The sequence below is a fragment of the Camelus ferus genome, chromosome 22 (genome assembly GCF_009834535.1).
Source record: "Camelus ferus isolate YT-003-E chromosome 22, BCGSAC_Cfer_1.0, whole genome shotgun sequence".
NCBI classification, from domain to species: Eukaryota; Metazoa; Chordata; class Mammalia; order Artiodactyla; family Camelidae; genus Camelus; species Camelus ferus.
Window position 1 is genome coordinate 23,091,365 of NC_045717.1, and position 22,035 is coordinate 23,113,399.

The window sequence follows — 22,035 nt, forward strand, 5'->3', positions numbered from 1 at the left end:
TTTTTCCATTAAACACTGACTCCCCATCCCCCTCCCCCAGTCCATGGTACCCACCATCCTACTTTCTGTCTCTATGGATTTGACTCCTCTAGGAACCTTGTATAAGTGGACTCACACAGCATTTGTTCTTCTGAGCCTAGTTTATTTCACTGAGCATCATGGCCTCAAGGTTTATCTGTGTCTGTAGCATATGTCAAAATCTCCTTGCTTTTTAAGGCTAAGTAATATTCTACTGTAGGGATGGACCACACTGTGTTTATCCATTCATCCACTGATGGACACTGGGGTTGTTTCCACTTTTGGGCTATCATAAATTTTAAAAAAGAACACAGAATTTTATTCTCTAACAATTCTGGAGGGTAGAACTCCAACATCAAGGTGTCAGCAAGGCCATTTTCCCACTAGAGTCTAGGGGAGAATCTTTCAGTGCCTCTTCCTATCTTCTGGTATTATTTGGATGCCAATTTCTGCCTGTCTTCACAAGACGAAACTTTTTTCTTTGTTGATTATGATAGTCATCCTCCAAGATGTCCCCCAATGATCTTTGCCTCTTGCTTTTCACATTCCTGTGTAATCTCTCTCATTGTACCAAGGTGGGTCTGTATGACCAAGAGAATATGGCAGAAGTGATGGTATATTACTTCCAAGATTAGGTTATAAAGATACTGCAGCTACCACCTTGTTCATGTTTTAAGCTGCTATGGTTGGGAGGTGGTGACTTGTTATGCAGCAATAGCTAACCAATACACATACACATACATAGATAAGGTTTTTCACACACTCAGATAAGGGATCAAGCCTTGCTAGCTGTTTTGTATTTTCACTTTTTAAAAATTATATTTTTAGGATCAATTCCCAGAAGTGGGATTTCTGGGTCAAAGCATATGACTATCTGCAGGTCATGCCGCCACAAAAATTGTGTGCGTTATACACAGCTACCGACAAGGAATTAGCACTACCAGTTTTACTGTGGCCATGCCAGCATCTGGTGTTACCACTTTTTAATTTAACTGGGACATTCAACATCCATTTCCTTGTCCACATTTGTTTTCTTCCAGTTTTGTTGAGATATAGTTGACATATAGCACAGTATAAATTTAAGGTGCACAGCATACTGATTTGATTAACACAGCATAAAGAAATGATCGCAGTAAGTTTAGCGAACATCCATTATCTCATTTGGATACAAGGTTAAAGAGAAAAAATTTTCTTGTGATAAGAACCCTTAGGATTTACTCTCTTAACTTTCATATATAACATACAGCTCTGTTAATTCTATTTATCGTGTGCATATTACCTCCTTAGTACTTATTTATCTTTTTTTTAGTATTATTTATCTTACAACTGGAAGTTTGTACCTTTGACCACCTTCATCTGGTTCACACTCTCCCCACCCTCTGCCTCTAGTACCCATGAATCTGACCTCTTATTGTTACTCCACTGAAATCTTGAAAGGGAAAGAACTTACATTTATTAAGTAAGTGCTGTGTACCCTCGCTCTGTGCTAAGCCCCTTAATGTATTATTTCATTCTTTATTGAGCATATATTTATTGAACACTTACTTTATGCCAGACCCCATTCTGGACATTGGACACAGAATTGAATGAAACAAAGATCTCTGTTCTCCTAGGCCCTACATTCCAGTGGGGAGAAATGAAGAAGAAACTCAAGTGAGTGAATATGTAGCAGTGTAGATAGCAAAGGCGTCCCAGAGAAAAATAAAGGAGGGAGGAGGGATGAGAAAACTATAGTTTAAATTTTAAGTAGAGAGGTCAGAGAGAAGGTGATATTTGAAAAAAAATTTAAAGATGGTGAGGGAGTGAGCCATGGGGGTGTCTAGGGAAACAGCATCCCAGGCAGAGTGGTCAGTGCAAAGGTACAGGGGCAGCACCATGCCTGACGTGTTGGAGGAACAAGGAGGCCCATGTGAGCGAAGGGGAGAGAGGGAGGAGGTGAGGACTGGGAGGGGACAGGGGCAGGGGCTACAGGGCCTTGTGGGCCATGGGGAGGACTTGAGCTTTTACCCATGGGAGGTGGGAGCCCCCAAGGGCTGTAGGCAGAGGAGGGGCGGGACCTGACTCAGGTGCTTACAAACGCTCTCTGAGGGTTGCTGTGGGGAGGGCAGGAGCTGTGGAAGCATGGTGGAGGCCACCACACCGGCCCAGGTAAGCGACAGCAGGGCTGGACCAAAGTGGTGGCCATGCACACGGTAAGCAGCAGCCGCCTCTGGGTACTCTTTGAAGGTTAAGCCCCCAGAATTTGATGGCAGACTGTGGGCAAGAGAGAAAGGGAGGATCCAAGGATGACATCAAGGTTTTTGATCAAACAACTTGGAGGATGGAGGTGCCCTCGATGAAAACTCTCGTTGGATCCTACTGACAACACTCCATGGTAGAGTTAATCATTGCTTCCAACTTCCAGATGGGGAAACTGAAGCTCAGAGAAATAAAGCAGCTACGCTAAGGTCACACAGCAAGACGTGCCCGAGATGGGATTCCAACCCAGGTCCATTGACTCTCAACCTATGCCCATCTTACTTGGGGACTCACTGTGTGTCTCTCTCTCCCAGAGCTCCAGAGCCTTCTCGTTCTCCCCAACTTCCATCTCTTGTTGCCATAACAATGAAACACAGCGTGTTAATTTCCTATGGCTGTTGTGACAAAGAACCACAAACTTGGTGGTTTAAAACAACGCATATTATTCTGGGAGGTCAGAAGCCTGATGTGGATCTTGCTGGGCTAAAATTAAGGTGTCGGCAGGGCTGGCTCCTTCTGGAAGCCCCAGGGTTCCAGCTTCTAAAGGCCACTTTCATTCTGTGGCTCACAGCACCCGCCTTCTCCTTCTTCAAAGCCAGTAGCGGCTAGTGACATCTTCCTCACACCCAGTCCTTCGAATGCTGACTGTTCTGCCTCCCTCTTCCCTGTTTAAGGACTCGTGAGATGACACTGAGCCCCTGTGGTTAATCGAGAACAATCTTTCCATCTCCCCATCAGCTGGTTAGGAACCTTAATTCTATGCAAATATATCTACCCCTTGCCCTTTGCCATGTAACATAACACGTTCACAGGTTGAGAGGGATTACAATGTGGACCTTTTTGTGAGGAGAGACGCTCGCTCAGTCCAGCATATGCAGTGAGGTCACAAGGGCCTCTGTGACCTCATCATCCCCTGGGACCCAAGTTTACAAGGCGCCCCTCCCACAAGGTTGCTAGATGGGCAAACCTCTCGCCAGGGATTTGAACCTGGGTGTCAGCTACCATGGGAGCCCAACCTGAGGAAGCTCAGAAACCTTGCTCAAGGGTCCAGACCCTGTTTAAGAGGGTCAAGGCCTTACTCACCAAAGCCAACACCCCACCCCCACCCCCACCCCACTTCCGGAACCCAGGCTGTACTCACGTGTATGGGTACGTGTTTGGGCACGTGCGTGAAAGTGAACTGGAGCATCTCCCATCACAGCAGGTGAGTTTGGGAACCACAGGCCTCCCAGCACCTCTAGTCAGGACTGCAAGGACAGAAGGCCCGCCCGCTCTGCATGGCCCGCTCCCCTCCAAGCAGACCTGGAATTCCACCATGAAGCAGTGGGGACCAGGTTCGGCCTTTGACCAGGACGGGGTTCTAGAGACGTGTCTGGGAAGGAGCTTCAGCCTGGCTGAGTGTGGGCGGGAGCTGGGTCTGTCCCGCAGGTGCTGGACACGGGAGAGCAGCTCATGGTCCCCGTGGACGTCCTGGAAGTGGATAACGAGGGAGCTCTGTGGAAATTTCTCCTCTCGGGAGCCACGGCTGGGGCAGTGTCTCGCACCGGCACGGCCCCTCTGGACCGGGCCAAGGTGTACATGCAGGTGCGTGGGGAGCCCAGCCCTGGGGCCATGGGGGTGGGGATGGTCGGAGGTGGAGCTGATGGAGTTCAGGATGGGGGTGAGGGTGCAACCAGAAATCGGTCCGAGCGTGGGATTGGGACAGGGGTTGGAGTTAGAAGGGTCTGAATGGAGATGTGGTGGGGGTTGGAGTTGAAGACATTGAAAGGATGGTACCAGGAACAGGGATAGCGTTGGGGATGTGGTCTTTGGGTGGCTTTGAAGACAAAAGAGGACTGGAGAGGAGGTAAAGATGAAGGATGAGATGGGAATGTGGGCTGGCGTTGGGTTTGGGTCTGGGTTGTGCCGGAGAATTCTGGGACCAGCTAGGGAAGGTGTTGAAGAAGGAATGGGGATGGGAGGGGGTAGCGTAGGAGTGGGGCAGCTGGGGACAGGAGAGGGGTTGAGCTCCAAGCTGGGATGAAGATGGAGACGGGGTGGAGTGCTCCTCACAGGCGGGGGGGCCTCCCTATCCCCAGGTCTACTCCTCCAAGACGAATTTCATGAACCTGCTGGGAGGTCTCCGGAGCATGGTCCAGGAGGGGGGGTTCCGCTCCCTGTGGCGCGGCAACGGTATGAACGTACTCAAGATCGCCCCGGAGTACGCCATCAAGTTCTCCGTTTTCGAACAGGTAGGGGGATGGTCTGCTTTCCTCAGCCCCACCCTCAAGCCCTCACCCCTCCTGTACCCTCTGCCCCCCACTCAAAAAAAAGCCCAGATCCTTATCCATGACGCACTTTCACCCTCCAAGTCTGAGAGCTCTTCCCCGGGATGAGTGTCAGGAAGGCAGAAGGTTAACTATTCTCTCATGTTCCTCTCTCCTGTCGCAGTGTAAGAACTACTTCTGTGGAGTGCATGGGTCCCCACCCTTTCAGGAACGTCTCCTTGCTGGCTCCCTGGCTGTGGCCACTTCCCAGACGCTCATCAACCCCATGGAGGTAAGAGAATCTCTGCCCCGCAGAAGATGAAACAAATAAAGATGAGTTGGCACCTGCTGCTGCTGCTTCCTTCCCTCCCCCTCCTCCTCCGCCTTCTCCTCCTCTCCTTCATGTAAGATATGTATCAAACTTATTCTAGGTGGCTACCCAGGCACCTCAACCCTGTTTACTGACTGGGTCCTCTCCTTCCCCCCACCCTCCATGACCCGAGGTGCCACCATTGTAATTTGCTAAATTCCTGTATACATGTGGTTTCCTTCTGACCTTTCTTTTCGTTGTCTTGGTGTCTTTATGCAATACTATCTTTTATTTATTTTAATGAATAGACTTGATTTTGTAGAGCAGTTTTAAGCTTACAGAAAACTTGAGCAGAAAGTACAGCGTGTTCCCCTGCACCTCTCTGCATATGTACAAAGTTTCCACCGTTATTGAGCATTTGGGCAGTACATTTGTTACCACTGATGAGCCAATGTGGATACATGGTTATGAACTAAAGCCCAGAGCTGATATTAGGGTTCACATTTTGTGTTGTACATGCTGTGGATTTTGACAAACATGTGACATGTAGCCACCGCAATAGCATCACACAGAATTGTTTCACTGCCTTAAAAAGTTGCTGTATTCCATCTACTCACCTCTCCCTCCTTCCCCCGGTCCCTGGCCACCAATGATCATTTTACCGTCTATGTAGTTTTGCTTTCAGTCTTTAATTTCTGAGTCTTGATATTATGTCTATTTTCCATCCCTGCTCTTCCTTATCACATTTCTGGGCTATTCTCATTGTTTTTTTCCATTTAAACTTTAGAAGCAACCTGCCTCGTTTGGAATACAAGATCCTCTACTGGTATTTGTTTTTTTCCTGGGATGGTGTTCAATTCATACATAAGAAAGTCTCCTTTTTTGTCCCTTAATGGTCCTTTAAAGTTTTCTTTATATAATTCTTGCCCTTGTCTAATTGAGTTTCTTCTGAAGTGTTTTGGTTTTCAATTGCCACATAACAAAAGACCACACAGTGGCTTTTTTAAAAAAGAAATTTATTTTTAAATCAATTTTTATATATAGTAATTATCATTTGCAAACCTCAAACTTCCAAATTTATCCCTTCCCACCCCCTGTCTCCAGGTAATCATAAGATTGTTTACTGTCTGTGAGTCTGTTTCTGTTTTGTAGATGAGTTCATTATCAGTGGCTTAAAATGATACAGATTTATTATCATGGCTCATGGCTTCTGTGGGTCATGTTTGGGCACTGGCTAGCTGGATTCTCTGCTCATCATTTGATCAGGTAGAAATCAAGGTGTCGGCTGGGCTACTAACGAACCCACCTGAGGCTTGGGGCTCCTCTGCCAAACTCCCTGGTTGTTGGTGTGATTCAGTCCCTTACGGTTGTAGGACTGAGGTCCTTAGCTCCTGGAGACCACACTCTGCTCTCTGCCACAGGGTCCTCCCCACAACACTTTGCTTGTTTAAGACCAACTCCAGAGTGTTTCTGATGCTTCCAATCTTTCCAATGCCTTCTGTCTCTGTCAATCAACTCTCTTTGAAAGGACTCACCTGATTTGGTGAGGCCCACCCAGGACAATTTACCTGCAAAATATTTTCACATTTGTCATATCATGTAACCTGATCCAGAGTAGTGACAGCCCATCTCATAGCTCAAGGGTAGAAGGGAAGGGAAGGCCTTATACAGAGCATGCACAGCAGGGGGATGGGAAACTTGGGGACCATCTTAGAATTTTGCCTACCACACTTGGTGTGTCTTTTACAAGATTGTAGAGCTGCCAATATTTTTTAAGGTGTTTTTTTTTTTTTAATGGAGGTACTAGGGATTGAACCCAGGACCCTGTGCATGCTAAGCATGTGTTCTACCATTGAGCTATACCCCAACCTTGCTGAACTGCCAATATTTTGGTATTAGATTGTTTCATAAAAATGGCTTCTTTCGGGAAATTGGCAGATCTGGTAGCTGTCACAGACCACACTCGGCTCCTGACACTTCCCTCATCCTCTTGGGCTAAGCGCACACCCAGGTCAAGGGATCTGACGGGTCAGGGTTTGAACTCAGCTGTCCAAATTCTTGGGCAGGTCCCTCCTGTGTAGGTGGGGACAGTGGCCATGGTTGGGGGGGGGTCACTGAAAGGATGAAGTCAAATAAGCCGCCTCACTCCTCATCTCCCCAGGTGCTGAAGACGCGGCTGGCCCTGCGCCGGACCGGCCAGTACAAGGGGCTGCTGGACTGTGCCAGGCAGATCCTGGAGCAGGAGGGCACCCGTGCCCTTTACCGAGGTTATCTGCCCAACATGCTGGGCATCATCCCCTACGCCTGCACTGACCTGGCCGTCTACGAGGTGTGGGTCCTGCAGAGGGTGTGGCAGGTAGCCTGAACCCCAGCCTGGAGACAGCTTCCTCCCGGCCTTTTTTCCTTGCAGATGCTCAGGTGCTTCTGGCTGAAGTCGGGCAGGGACATGGAGGACCCTAGCGGCCTAGTCAGTCTGTCATCTGTGACACTGTCCACAACCTGTGGCCAGATGGCCAGCTACCCGCTGACTTTAGTGCGCACCAGGATGCAGGCCCAAGGTCAGCCTGGCTCTGGGGGCTACCTCGTGGGCCCCTCCCTGCCCTGCCTCCACTCTCTGAACTTTCGCATCTCCCAAAACTGACTCCCAAACTTGCCACATCTGATCCTGGCCACATGTGCTGAGCCCTGAACCCACTAGGACTTACACTCCCCCCACACCAGATCCCAGTCTTTAAATTAACCCTACATATGGCTAAAAGGAATGGCCATCTCCCAAATGACTCCCACAAACCTCTCTGAATGTGATCCAGGCCCCCCATACTGACCTCAAGACATTCCCCAAATGACTCCCAACTTCTTCAAATCAGACCCAGCCTTCAATTGGCTCTGAAAGTCAAAATAGTTCCTAAATTGGTCATATCTGATACTTAGACACCCCCAAATTCATAACCACTTCCCCCACTATCCTGGCAACTCCCTAAATGCAACTCCCCCCAGTGGACTCTCAGCCCCTAAACAAATCCTCACACATCCAAGCAGGTCCTCACCCCACCACCTTGAGCTTGAAAATGTCTCCAAATTACTCATCAGCACACTCTCCAAGTCTAGCAGATCTTAGAAATTTAAATGTTTTCTAAGATGTTCCCCAAAACAAATCCTGAAAATTCCTGCTCCTCACTCTCCCAAACTGACCAATTTCCTCTAAAAATCTTCCAAACTGCTTTCCAGCTAACACCCAGACCCCCTGCTCCTGGCTTCACTTCCCACCCCTCAGCATTCCAGTCCCCCCCCCCACTCCCTTCAGGAGGCCAAGTCATCTCTGACCCAGGCTCTGAGTTTGCCCATCCTTGCAGACACTGTGGAGGGCTCGAACCCCACCATGCGTGGAGTCTTCCGGCGGATCCTGGCCCAGCAGGGCTGGCCGGGGCTGTACCGAGGCATGACCCCCACACTACTGAAGGTGTTGCCGGCAGGTGGCATCAGCTACATGGTGTACGAAGCCATGAAGAAGACCCTGGGCATATAAGCAGTGAGCTAGGTGACACACCCTGGGCAGAAATGGACACTGGGAGGATCCAGTGTCCCCTGACCCCAAAGAGCCCTCCACGCTCAGGACCCAGGGCAGCTTTTGTCAGGAGAAGCAGGCTGGGGGCCTGGATTAGAAGATTCCTGGAGCCTCCTCCCCAGGGTGCAGCCTGGGACTAGTTTGGACTCCAGTTTGGCTGTTGTGACTTATCCTGGTTTCAGGGCAAAAGGGTGAATGTGGAGACAACCCAGGAATAAAGAGATGGTTTCCTACTGGATGTGTCTACCTGGGTTCAGGAGGTCAAAGGGGACCTAGATTCCTGGGTCCAAGAGAGGAGCTGGTTATCTGGAATCCCTGGGTCCAGGAGATAAGTTAGGGACCTTGAATCCTTGGTTCCAGGAGGTGAGTTCGGGACGTGGAATCCTGTGTCTAGAATGGGGCTGGGGGCCAGTATCAGACCCAGTCCTCAAATGCCTCCAAAAGTCAAAATGGTTCCTAAATTCGCCAAATCTGACACTTAGACATCCCAAAACTCATGAGCACTTCCCTCACTATCCTGGGAACTCCCCAAATGTGACTCCTCCAAATGGACTCGCCCCTAAACAAATCTACAGGGTAAGCTGGGAACCTGGAATATGCTGGGTCTAAGAGGGAGCTGGGTGATTCAGATATCTGGGTCTGAGAGGAGCTAGGTATATGGGATCCTTGAATCTCGAATCCCAGCTGGGTATCTGGGACCCCTGGGTCCTGGAGCTGGGGATGGGTACCTTGGGCCGGCACCTCAGTCCTGAATGTGAATTGGAAGCCTGCATGATGCCTGGGTCCAGGGGGGAAGCTGAGGGCCTAGGATCAGAGATTGGGGGTTGTATCCAAGGACCTTACGTGAAGCGGGTGTGGGATGTAGAATTAGAGGCTGGGATCTCTCAGTCCTAGGAGGAAAGCAAAGGCCCCAGACCCTTGAGTTCAGGAGGGGAGCTGGTACCATGAGTCCTGGAAGAGAAGTGGAGGCTCTAGATCCCCTGGTGACAGAGGAGAGGGGGTACAGCGAATCCCTGAGTTTCCTCTTGCTCTAAAGCCACCCCGCCCCCGGAAGCACCCGTCTCCAAAGCCTCAAGCAGGCCACGTGCCTGGCCTACCCAGCCAGGCTCCTGGGGCGCTAACCCAGACATCAGGCCTGAATTCCGGCAGCCGGTCGCCAATGCCCACGTCGGCTGCCATTCACCACAGCTCCCGCTAATCCCCTCTCGCTGTCTGGCGACCGTATCCGCCCCAATGCAGCTGCGCTTCCACTGGCTCCCACCAAAACTGGGCGCCTCTATTTTCTCCACTGCCATTTGTCCGAAGTGGTGTCAGTCACCTTACACCCGCCCCTGCCGCTCAGCCATTGGCTTAGAAGACAGGTCTAGAAAAGGATTCCGGTTAGTAAGGAAACCAATCCAGGCCAAACGTAAGCGCCTCACACAGAGCTCGTCAGAGATTGGATTAAATTGACTGCCGATCTCTACAAGAACCGCCTTCCGCGTGCACTCATTGGCTGGTGTACCCGACTATCTCACCCGGCTCCTGCCCAGCCCGTTCAAAGAGGCCTGTCGCCAGTACCTCCTTCCTGTACACTTGATGCTTCGGAGCCGTCAATCCGGTTCTGAAGCCGCCCCGCGATTCTGAAAGTCCTGCTTCATTGGGCCTCTGGGCTTCCCGGATCGCCTCGATTTACCCGCCCAGCGCTAGCAGCCCGCAGCCCATTGCCTCCGAGAGCTGTCGATCTCGCAGCGCCTCCCGCCCACTGCCTCTCACAGCACTCCGATTGGCCGCTCGCCTCCAGGGCCCACGATTGGTGTCCAGGGAGCGGCGGCCGCCTCCCATTGGCCCGACAGCGCCGTCCGTCAAGCCGGCGTCGGGAGGGGGCGACCCTCCCCCCCTCGTCGTCTTCCCAGCCTCTGGGTTCCCAGAGTGCTCCGCGGCCGTGTGGAGCGAGGCCTTGTTCCCGCGTTGAGCAGCCGCTGCTGCCTCCTCCTCCTCAGCTTCAGCCTCCGCGCCAGGCCCGGCCTCGCCGCGCCATGTCAGACTACAGCACCGGAGGACCCCCGCCCGGACCGCCGCCACCCGCCGGCGGGGGCGGGGGGTCCGGAGGAGCCGGGGGCGCCGGGGGAGGCCCTCCGCCGGGCCCGCCGGGCGCGGGGGACCGGGGCGGCGGCGGCCCTGGCGGCGGCGGCCCGGGCGGGGGGTCGGCCGGGGGCCCTTCGCAACCACCCGGCGGGGGCGGTCCGGGAATCCGCAAGGACGCCTTCGCTGACGCCGTGCAGCGGGCCCGCCAGGTGAGGAGGCCGCGGGCCTGAGGGGCGCGCGCGCGGGCGGGGGAGGGGGCGGGGTCACGTGCGCGCGCGCGGGGTCGCGGTGGGGGGGCCGGGGCCGCCGCGGGTCACGTGAGGCCGTAGGCGGGGGCTTGGGCCTCCCCAGAAGCCTCAAGTGGGGCCCCCCTGGGGTGACCCCCTGCAGGGGGGTCGTCCGGGGGTGTCACCTGGAGCAGCCCCTGGATGTGCAGGGGCTCTGGACTGCCGGAACTCATTTTGGGAATCCCAGCCATTAGGACGCGCCCCACACTTGGAAGCAGGGGGTCCGCCTTCCCGGGGAGAAGGTCTTGCTGTGCTCCCACCTCCCCAGCAGGGCAGAGAGCCCTCTCTGCCCTCATCCCAGTCCCATTTCCGCCTGCTTGCTGCCCAGGAAGGAGGGATAGTGGGAGAAAGTAAAGTCCTTTCTCTTGAGGCTGGAAAGTGGAAAGGGGACCCTTCGGCGGCTAGAGAGTGGCCAAGCACTTAGGTGAAATGGGGAGGGTGGGCATAGGGGCTGGCTCTTTTTGTTGCTACTGACGGCTTGAAAGTGTGGTCTGTCTCTTTCTAGGAAAGAGGGAAAGGGTTCCACCACTGGGTTTTGAGGCAGGATGACTCCATAGAGGTGTCACATGCTGGTCTGACTGACCTCCCCAGCTCCATTCGCGGCCTCTCCGCGGCCTGAAGGGAGGAGGCGGATAGAAAGCCAGAACTTTGCTGCCCTTTGGGGAAGCCCACCCATCTCAGGCCATTGAGCGCTTTCTTAGGGTTGTCCTGATGCCTCCAGGGCCGGGTGGGAGGTCCCTGTTAGGTGAACGCCCTGTTCCCTGCCAAGTGTGCTCTGTGGCTTTCACCTCTGGGGTAAGGGTAGGACTCTGGTGTGCACTTGATGGGGTCCCCCCCCAACTGTCTTGATTGAGAAGCAGTTACAGTTGGGAGAGTTGATGTTGTCTGTTGGGGACGGATAAGACCCCATCTGGGCATCCCGAGAGCTTTGCCTCAGACTGTTCAAAGAAAAAGTTTAGGAAGGAAGATCTCAGTTCATGGTTTGTGTTTCCTCGGAAAACTTGTGATTATCTCCCCATCAGACTCTGGGTCTTAAACTTGTTGGAGTGAGGTTTATTTGAAGTTACTCTTCCTGTGTCTGAAATGTAACGTGTTTGAAAAGACCTTTTGTTTTGGTCAGATGAAGGTTTCAGGTGCCTTGAAGCAAAAACTTTCCTAAGATTTGTTCAACAAATGCAAAGGTTTTCAAGGTGAGGGAGGTACAGGCAAGTTGTGCTCCACAGCATCCCAGAAGAATGGGGCACTTGAACCAGGAAGTGTCTGAAAGTTCTTTCTGGTGGAGATGACCTGAAGACCCTCCCTGGCACCTGAACTTCTTCCTTTCACCCCTAGGACAAGTCAGTGTGGATTACAGTCTGGCCACAAACAATTTAGGCACAAATCCCATCAAAAAAAGGAGTTTTGGAATTTCTGAACAACTCTTGAACTCTGAGGCCTTAGGTGAAGACTTCTTTTAGAATGTCTTAACCAACAGGCTCTTCCCTAAATCAGGGGGAAGCGACTCCCAGGCCAGAGAGAAAGACCTGTTGGGTTTTTATGAACCAGAGAAGTGAGAGGTCGATTTGGACACTGTGGAGGGTAGTTTTGGGTGGTAATTCTCATTTGCTTACCCCTTTATTTCTAGATTGCAGCTAAAATTGGGGGCGATGCTGCTACAACGGTGAATAACAGCACTCCTGATTTTGGTTTTGGGGGCCAAAAGAGGCAGTTGGAAGATGGAGGTAACTACCTGCTGAAAGGGCCAAGGAGCCGAGAGTAAAGTGCCTTTGTTTGAATGTGGTTCAGAGTTGGGGGGGGGGGTGCTGCCATTTGGTCTTTTAAAACCTCAGCAGTCCCAGCTTTGTTCATTCTTTTTGTTCGGCCTGTCGCCCTGAGGTATCAGGTGGCTGAGAGGAGGGCAGGTTGATCGTGACCAGGTCCAAGTTGTAAGTTCTCAAGATTGTTACTCCAGTGAGATGCTGGCAGCTGTACTGAGGCTCCACATGAGTACAGTTTAGCTGCCGTAGGGCATGCAGTGTTACCCAGCGCATTCAGAATGCTCAACCTGGTCATTAGCCTGACTTCCCCAAGTCAGGTTTGGTCCTGAGCTGGAAGGACTCAGGGCCACCATCATTTTCCCCCTGTTACAAAGGGGTTTTTATTCCTGAGTACTAGTGGTGGGTTTGATGAAGTCTGGTCCCCTCTGGGGTTGATCTCTGCTACTCTCTGGCCTTGGTCCTGGTGTGGGGGGTGGGGAGCAAGAGGGTTGTTTGCCGGGACAGGAGGCACCAGCATCTGATTTGAGGCAGCTGCGGGTGGGTGGGTGCTGCATCTGACGTCCTCTTTCTTTTCACAGACCAACCAGAGAGCAAAAAACTGGCTTCCCAGGGAGACTGTAAGTGCATTGGGTGACACAGGCTGAGGGCGACTTCAGGGTCTTAGGAGGGTGTAGCTGTCAGGAGCTGGCAGTACTGAGCAGACAGCACCTCTCCTTTATGGAGGTTCTTGGTGTTTGTCATTTGGGGTCCATGAGCTTTAGAGATCCCAACAGTTGGAAACTGAGGCAGAAATCTCAGCGCGTGTGCTGTCATGAGGCGGGCTCCGTCGCGCTCAGGAAGGCTCAGAAGCACCATGAGGGGTGCTAGGTGCCCCTTGTGCAGGCAGGAGCGCCTGGGGCCGGCAGTGTTCGGGGTCCCAAAGAAGAGCCAGGCCAATCTCTCCTTTGGATTTTCTCTCTGCAGCCATCAGTTCTCAGCTGGGCCCCATCCATCCTCCCCCCAGGTAAGTTGTGATTTGGAGAACATGTTGTTTCCTCGCTGTCTCTGGCCTTTCTTATGGACTTGAGGGAGAGCTCTGTCTGAGGACCACGTCGTTTAGGGCTTTTTCTCCATTGCTGGTCGACCAGGAAGAGGCCTGAAAGGCAGAGGAGTTTCATCTGTTCTTTGTACTCTCCTGTCTGTAGGGAGGACAGGGTTGTGGCTGCTAGCTGTAACGAGAACAGGTGGTCTCTGCACCCTCTTGCTTCTTCTGTTGGAGTGGGGATGCTCAGAAGCACAGGCACCCCTCCTAGAGGAGGCCGTGGACGGGCCTCAGCTTTCTCATCCATCTTATGCGGATGCTTGTGCCCTGAGAGTTGGTGGGGCCCAGAAAGCGGGACAGTGGGTCTTGCCTACCTTTTTGCCCCAAAATGACTTTGGTGAATCTGATGTAGGATCTTTTGTGAAGGACCAGATTGTTTCTTCCCCCCCATCCCCCAAAATTGGGTGAAGTTTTGTTAAATGCAGTAAAAACAACTTACTAGGAAAAATGAAATGAGAAAGATACAAAACCAGTTTTGTTTTAATTAAAATCAACAGATGTCAGGTGACACGGTCAGATTGCTGTGAGTGTCCAGGTTCTCGCTCTCGCCTTAAGCCAGTGGGGCAGCACTGGTCCAGGGCATCACACTGCCGCAGACCAAGCCTCTCGTGGCCCTGATGGGGAGACTGAGGCCTTGAGAGGTTCATTGATTGGCTGCAGGGTGAGGGAGCTCCCGTGCTGCTGTTAGACTCTACTTTGGCCTGTTGGGTCTTGGTCCCCATGTCATAGGAAGCAGGGTCAGAGGCTAGAAGCATCAAGGGCCCCCTAGGGCAGAGCCTGTGGTGGCTTTGAGGGGTGTTTCTCCAGGAGGCCCTCTGGCTCTTCCATCCCCTCTCCACTTCTTTCCTCCTTGAAACTGACTTTCATTGTCTCTTTGCAGGACTTCAATGACAGAAGAGTACAGGGTCCCTGACGGCATGGTGGGACTAAGTGAGTGTGGGTCGCCGTGGTCAGGGATACCCGCTATCCCCGCCTTGGGGCAGTCTCCCGGGAACCCCAGCCAGCCCAAAGACCTTTGGTCTGATAGAGCCCGTTTCATGCTCTCTCTCACCCATCCTCTCTTGGCAGGGAGGATGGTGGGGCTCTCAGCAGGGCTAGGAACCCCCTTCACACAGTCTTCTCAGCACCAGGCCCCCCTCATCACACTGTTTCTCTTTTTTTCTTTACCTAGTCATTGGCAGAGGAGGCGAACAGATTAACAAAATACAGCAGGATTCAGGCTGCAAAGTGCAGATCTCTCCAGGTATGAGAGCAGATCCCGGGCGGGGTGCGGCTCTTGGCCCTCTTCTTTATTAATCCCTTGAGCGCGTGGTTGGTGGAAGTGGAGTGGGCCGGTGTTGACTGAGCCCTGAGTCCGCTGTATGCACGGGCCCAGTGCAGTATCTCAGCTAGCACAGTGCCCCAAGGTGTAGCCGCAGTTCTTGTTTTCTTCCTTTTTAGGATGGGGGGCGGGGGCTGCGGTGCAAGACCTAGCTTTGAGGACTTGGAGCCTCACTCCAGACCAAGCTCTGAACCATTAGGTTAAGTTGCAGCCTGAACTAAACTGGTGGGAAATACGCGGGGATGTGTGAGGCAGAGAAGCTTGTTTAAAAATAACAGTTTTGAGGTCGGATCTGGGTGCAGATCCAGTTCTGCGTGCTCTTGGGCAAGTGCCTGCTCTGCCCGGGTCCCTGAGCGCTTGCCCTGATGCGGGAAGCTCGTTGACTGGAAGGTACCCCTGTGATTGTCAGTGGTGATGGAAGGAGCAGATTTTAGAGCTTCTGGAATCTAACTCTCCTTCCACTTCATCCTTTTCCCTGAAAGTTCTGTCTCCCTTACTGGACTTTAAGCTTCTGGATTTTGGCCTTACATAGAGTAGTCTCTCAGGTGTTTGGGGAGATAAACTGATGTCAGGCTGCTGGATGGTGGCAGAAGTAGTCGTTGATTGTTCTGGAAGTCTCTTCATCTCTGTGGAAGGTCCTCCTAGTGGCCACCGCACACCCAGGGAGGCATTAACCCTTTCTTCTCTCCTTTCCAGACAGTGGCGGTCTGCCCGAGCGCAGTGTGTCCTTGACAGGAGCCCCAGAATCTGTCCAGTAAGTCCCCAGCTGGGCCTGTCATTGCAGTGGGAGGAGCAGGCAGAAGCCTTCGGTACCCCTTTGAAGGTGGCAGTGACTCCCGCACCATGTTCCTCCACCTCTGCCCTCTCCAGGGAACTGTATTGGCAGTGACTTCTCTGACTCATGAGGCCTGGGGGACATGAGCCTGAATAGCCCCAGGGATCAGACCCCTTTCTGGTAGTCTCACCAGAGTGCGTGTTGGAGTCACCTTTCCTGGGACCCAGGTCGGGCTGCCGGGCCAGTACTCCCCCGAGTGACAGCGCCCCGTTCTGCCCTTTCCCAGGAAGGCAAAGATGATGCTGGATGACATCGTCTCTCGGGGTCGTGGGGGCCCCCCAGGACAGTTCCATGACAATGCCAATGGGGGCCAGAACGGCACGGTGCAGGAGATCATGATCCCCGCAGGGAAGGCTGGCCTGGTCATCGGCAAAGGCGGGGAGACGATTAAGCAGCTGCAGGTGAGGGGGTGGGACAGAGGCTCCTTCCATCACAAGACAGCTTCCTGGGTCTGCGCGTCTGCACGCCACCACCCCCAACTGCTTTACCGGAGTCCTTTATCCTTTTGGATCATGCCCACCCCCCACCCCCAATGCCTTAGAAAGTCCTTTGAAAGCTTAGCTCTGACTATCAATGTTGGTTGTAAAGGAACGAGCTGGAGTGAAGATGATTTTAATCCAAGATGGTTCCCAGAACACGAATGTGGACAAACCACTCCGGATCATCGGAGATCCTTACAAAGTGCAGGTGAGCGCACCCCGGGGGTGGGGGGTTCTGGGAAAGAGAGCGGGCAGGCGGGTGGCAGGTTTGTAGGCAGGGGGCAGGTTTCCAGAAACACTGGCTTTGAGGCCAGCCCCCGACTCGTGTTCTCATGCTGACCTCTACCTCTCAACTGTTTGTACATGAGCAGGTGGCCTGAACTCTGATCTTCCATTTTCTTCTCTGAAAAATGGGGTGCTCACCATGCCTGTCTCTCAGGGCAGCAGATAAAGAGCTTGGCATACGTGTGTCGGTCCATAGCTTAGACCAGTGACCCCTGGGGATATGGGAGGCTAGGGCGACAGTGCTTGTGTGTGCACCATGCCTCGTGTGTTTGCAGCAAGCCTGCGAGATGGTGATGGACATCCTTCGGGAGCGTGACCAGGGTGGCTTTGGGGACCGGAATGAGTATGGATCTCGGATCGGTGGGGGCATCGATGTGAGTGCGGGCCTCCCGAGGTGGATGGAGGTTGGCTCATGGGCAGCGGAGGGCAGCAGATGGTGAACACGGAACTCAGCTGACACTCCTGTGTCCCACTCTCCCCCAGGTGCCAGTGCCCCGGCATTCTGTGGGCGTGGTCATCGGCCGGAGTGGAGAGATGATCAAGAAGATCCAGAACGATGCTGGCGTGCGGATCCAGTTTAAGCAAGGTCAGGGCCAGCCCAGGTTTCCACCAGGCATTGGGTTGCGTTGCTCGGTCCTGTCCTGTGAGGAGCACTCTTGGGGTCCACTCTGGGCAGCTTGGCACCAGGGTCAGCCTGTTGAGCCTCTGTGTGGTGCCTTACTACTCCCAGACCAGCAGGATGTGCCTTGGCTCCTGCGCCCTCCATGGGACAGCCACGGGGGAAAGCAGGCAATGGGCACACTTTCCAAATCCACGGTGGGTGTGTTTCCCTCTCCCCCAGCAAAGGGCCAGGGTGGCCTGGGCCCCCAGCTGGATTGGAGGTTGTAGCCCCAGCTCTGGGCTCCTGCCAGGCCTCAGTGAGCGTGTCTGAACAGCAGGTCTGTGGGCTGGAGGGACCCCTCTGTGCTTTCCAGACATTTGTTAACTGTTTTTAGTTGTGTAACGTGCATCCCTTAGGTCTAGGGGTACCAAGTGCAGGAAGTAGTCTCAGCCGCCAGCCCGCCTTAGCTGGTTGGTTTCCTTCTCTGGGATTGTGGGCCTGCCAGCCTCCTTCCTGGCTCCTGAATACTGGGAGAGTGGCGAGCAGCACTTCGAGTCTGAAATATTCCCGACGTGTGGCTTGGCCCGGTGTCTCCCGGAGGTGGTGTTGCGGGATTGGAGTTGAGCTTCTCTTGTAACCCCGTGTCTGCTCTCTGGGCACTGCCTCAGATGACGGGACGGGTCCCGAGAAGATCGCTCACATAATGGGGCCCCCAGACCGGTGCGAGCACGCAGCACGGATCATCAATGATCTCCTCCAGAGCCTCAGGGTAGGTGGTGTGGGTGTTCCGAGAAGCTGGTAGGGGTGGAGGGGCCGGGCTGGCTTCCTATGTTTACCCTCTGTCTCCTCCCTCCCTTGCAGAGCGGTCCCCCAGGCCCTCCGGGGGGTCCTGGCATGCCCCCAGGGGGCCGAGGTCGAGGAAGGGGCCAAGGCAACTGGGGGCCTCCAGGTGGGGAGATGACCTTCTCCATCCCCACTCACAAGTGCGGGCTGGTCATCGGCAGAGGTGAGTAGGTCCCTCCGTGGGCTCCATCCCTCACCGGCTCTCCTCCCGCCTGCCCTTCACTGCCTGTGGCTCCCACACAGGTGGCGAGAACGTGAAAGCCATAAACCAGCAAACAGGCGCCTTCGTGGAGATCTCTCGGCAGCTGCCACCCAATGGGGACCCCAACTTCAAACTGTTCATCATCCGGGGTTCACCCCAGCAGATTGACCATGCCAAACAGCTCATCGAGGAGAAGATTGAGGTGGGCTCAGAGGGGTTCTGGGAGCCTGGGCCCAGCTCCTGTCTCGCACCCCGCTGACCTCGTCTGGTTCTCCTTCCACCAGGGTCCCCTCTGCCCAGTAGGACCAGGCCCAGGGGGACCAGGCCCTGCCGGCCCCATGGGGCCCTTCAACCCCGGGCCCTTCAATCAGGGGCCACCCGGAGCTCCCCCTCAGTGAGTATGCCTGCCAGCTCCCAGGGATTTGGGACGAGGAGGGTCACTGTGCTGGCAAGAAGAGCAGTAGTCCCAATTTGTCACCACCAAGAGGTCCACCCCACCTTGTAGAAGTGCAAACACATCCAATCCTGCCCCGTTTTATACACACCATTTTCTTTTCTTTTTAGTTTTTTTTGGTGGTGGGGAGGTAATTGGGTTTATTTATTTTTATTATATTTTTGTTTCTGGAGGAGATAGTGGCAGTTGAACCCAGGACCTCGTGTGTGCTAAGCATGCACTCTACCACTTGAGCTGTACCCTCCCCCTGGGCACCCTTTTCAGAGGATGCTCTAGATGTTGACCCTGGTCTCCTCCCCGTGTGTGAATCTCTGCATGTTGCCTTTGGGGGAATTTTGCGTCCTTGGGCCCACGCAGCTTGTGTGTGTCTTCTGCGTGGTTCATCTCACACCTTTCCCTGGGCCTGGAACCCGCCGCTCCGCACAGGTGCTGGTCTGGGCCTGCTTCCCACCTGCAGCCGTCCACTGCGCGGTTCAGTGTTCCCATTTCTCATCCTGCAGTGCCGGAGGCCCCCCTCCTCACCAGTACCCACCCCAGGGCTGGGGCAATACCTACCCCCAGTGGCAACCGCCTGCTCCTCATGACCCGAGTAAGTAAAGCCCTTACCAGGGGAGTGGGGAGGACCGGCCTCCTGTGCTGCGCCTCAGGCCACAAGCCCTCTTCCCACAGATAAAGCTGCAGCTGCCGCCGCAGACCCCAACGCCGCCTGGGCCGCCTACTACTCACACTACTACCAGCAGCCCCCGGGCCCTGTGCCCGGCCCAGCACCGGCCCCCGCGGCCCCGCCTGCCCAGGGTGAGCCCCCGCAGCCCCCACCTGCCGGCCAGTCGGACTACACTAAGGCCTGGGAAGAGTATTACAAAAAGATTGGTGAGTGCATGGGCCGCCGCAGGGGCTCGGGTCAGCCAGGGGGGCGGGCTGGCGGTCGGCCGGCCTGTCCCCGCGCTGCCCGCTGACCTCAGTGCGCACCTCACAGGCCAGCAGCCCCAGCAGCCTGGAGCGCCCCCGCAGCAGGACTACACGAAGGCCTGGGAGGAGTACTACAAGAAGCAGGGTGAGTCGTGGGGCCGCGGGGGGCAGAGCCAGGCGCGGCCTCACAGCAGCCACACTCACCCACCCTCTGCCCCCTCACAGCTCAAGTGGCCACCGGAGGGGGTCCGGGAGCACCCCCAGGCTCCCAGCCAGACTACAGCGCCGCCTGGGCTGAATATTACAGACAGCAAGCCGCTTACTACGGACAGACTCCAGGTCCTGGTGGCCCCCAGCCTCCACCCACACAGCAGGGACAGCAGCAGGCAAGTGGGAATTGCCACCCTCCTCCTCCTCCTTTTTCCTTCCAACCCCCGGCTACCGTCCATCCTGCCTTAGTGGGTAGCGCCGGAAATCCCTTCCCCTGCGGGGTGTGTCCTTGATGCCTGCAGCGGGGCCGTGTGGCCAGAGGTCTCCGGGAGTCCCCACGAGCTGGGGGAAGTGTGCGCTGGGTCCAGAGGTTAAACGAAGAGGCCTCCCTCCGCCGGCCTGCTTGTTCCTGTGTAACGCTGTCGTGACGCTGGGGGAGAGCTCGAAACAAATAAAGGAGGAACTGTTGAACTGGTGGGTAGTCCTGGGGGGGAAGGCCGTCCGCTCAGACGTTGGTCGCCATCCTGGCTGCTAACTCTCTCACTCAAAATCTGGCCACTAGGGAAGAAAACATATTTTTTCTCCTGTCTGCATTACTTTTATGGGTTTTGTTCTTTTTATTCTTTTATTTTTAAACCCACGATCTTTCCCCGCGCGTCCACGTGACTGTGTGTGCTGCAGGTGGCCCGGCGCGGGCCGGCTGTGGCTCGGGCAGGGACGCGGGGAGCCTTCCGAGGGCCCGGCCCTCCCGCTCCGCCTGGGCTTGGCCTCCTCTGCTCCGGCGCCCGCCTCCGTGTCCTGGTCTTGTCTGTGAAGTGGGCATGACGATCGCTGCCACCTTCCAACCTACCTCACAGGGGTGTTGTGGGGACACCGTGGTCTCTGATTGTTGATGTTGTGATGTGCCGGAGCCGCCGCCTTTCTGGAGACAGAGGGCCCCCCCCCCCCCCCGACCCTGAGCGCTTCTCCCTGCCCACACCCCCGCCCACCTCCCTCCCTCTCTCTCTTTCTCTCTCTCCCCTCATCCCTCCCCTCTCTCTCTGCGGCCCATGCTGCTGCTCCTCGCCTCTGTGTCACTCTCTCCTCCATCAAGGAGCCAGTCTGACTTCAGCCAAGTCCCTGGAGCACTGATTAGACAGCTACAAACACACCCCTCCAGCCTGCGCTCGCCACAGGCCGGCTCGGGAGAGGGGCTTCCTGGCCCCTCCTGGCCACTGCCCCCCGCCCTCCCCGTAGTGACCAATTCCTATCTCTTCCCTCTCCGCAGGCTCAATGAACGAATGAATGTGAACCTCTTCATCTGTGAAAATCTTTTATTATTTTTTTTCCATTTTGTTCTGTTTGGGGGCTTTTCTTTTTTTTGGTTTGTTTTTTTTTCCGTTTGTTTGTTGAGAGAGCGAGGGCTGCCAAGGGGGTGCCTGGGGAGCCCTCACTGGGAGCGGCCCGAGGCCGCGGCGCGGGCAGTGCCGGCCTCTCGCTCTCTCGCTCATTCTGTGTCTCACATGCATTTTTTCTTTCAAAATTGGGATCCTTCATGTTGAGCCAGCCATAGAAGATAGCGAGAACTAAATCTCTGCAAAAAGTTAAAAAAAAAAAATTAAAAAAAATAAAAAGCAAAGCAAAACTTATAAAATTATATATATATATAAAAATCTCTATTTCCCCCCCCCACCTTCCTGAAACTGCCTCTTTCAGGAGAAAGCAATTCATTCACTCCCTACTACCACCCTTGGCCCTCTTCATGTTTTTAAAATAAACTTCTAAAAAGGAAAAAAAAAGTCACTCTTGCTATTTCTTTTTTTTAGTTAGAGTTGGAACATTCCTTGGACCAGGTATTGATATTGCAGGAAAAGGTGCCCCCCCGCCCCACGCCAGGCAGCCCCTCGGCCTCTCTGCTCCTCCTCTCGCTCCTCCTTCTGCCCCAGCTCAGCTCCCCCCGGCCCTCCCCCCTCCCCAGGACTGGTCTGTCGTGTTTCATCTATTCAAGGGGACATTGAAACTGAACACAAATGGAAAACAAAACAAAAAATTGTATGGCAGTTTTTACTTTTTATCGCTCGTTTTTAACTTCACAAATAAATGATAACAAAACCTGCCCGTGTCTGCTGGGTGCCGTCTCTCTCCCCATAGAGGTTTGAAGCAGATGTTTGTTCTTTATAGATGTTGTAAACGCCTGATAACGGTGATTGGAAATTACAAGCTTTGTGTTGTGTTGGTTTTTTTTTTTTTTTTTTTTTTTTAAGAAAACGGAATTATAAGAGAAAATAGTTTTCTGCAGGCGCATTGTGCTTTCCTAACTCCCCCCCATCCCTTTTTTTGGTTAAATA

General features: G+C 54.0%; 2 protein-coding genes across 6 annotated transcripts; both read left to right on the forward strand.

Annotated features, from left to right (window-relative positions):
* The first annotated feature begins 1,992 nt into the window (after positions 1-1,992).
* Positions 1,993-9,452, forward strand: SLC25A41 (solute carrier family 25 member 41). Its single transcript, XM_006177548.3, has 7 exons — positions 1,993-3,460; positions 3,685-3,840; positions 4,335-4,487; positions 4,687-4,794; positions 6,974-7,141; positions 7,223-7,370; positions 8,166-9,452. Exons 1-7 carry the CDS (start codon positions 3,260-3,262, stop codon positions 8,336-8,338), a joined length of 1,107 nt encoding a protein of 368 aa, XP_006177610.1. The 5' UTR covers positions 1,993-3,259; the 3' UTR covers positions 8,339-9,452.
* Positions 9,453-10,277: 825 nt separating this feature from the next.
* Positions 10,278-21,803, forward strand: KHSRP (KH-type splicing regulatory protein). Of its 5 annotated transcripts, XM_032465759.1 has the most exons (21): positions 10,292-10,412; positions 10,557-10,653; positions 12,356-12,452; positions 13,067-13,105; positions 13,452-13,491; positions 14,450-14,499; positions 14,741-14,812; positions 15,587-15,644; positions 15,952-16,126; positions 16,314-16,412; positions 16,765-16,863; positions 16,973-17,075; positions 17,759-17,859; positions 17,952-18,096; positions 18,177-18,337; positions 18,420-18,529; positions 19,016-19,178; positions 19,259-19,459; positions 19,566-19,643; positions 19,724-19,884; positions 20,976-21,803. In XM_032465759.1, the coding sequence occupies exons 1-21, from the start codon at positions 10,396-10,398 to the stop codon at positions 21,247-21,249; spliced, it is 2,340 nt and encodes a 779-aa protein (XP_032321650.1). In that variant the 5' UTR covers positions 10,292-10,395; the 3' UTR covers positions 21,250-21,803. The 5 variants fall into 5 exon arrangements, with proteins under 5 accessions (XP_032321649.1, XP_032321651.1, XP_032321650.1 ...); XM_032465758.1 differs by having other exon boundaries at positions 10,278-10,653; XM_032465762.1 differs by having other exon boundaries at positions 10,396-10,653; positions 19,090-19,178; positions 20,976-21,111.
* Positions 21,804-22,035: the final 232 nt, after the last annotated feature.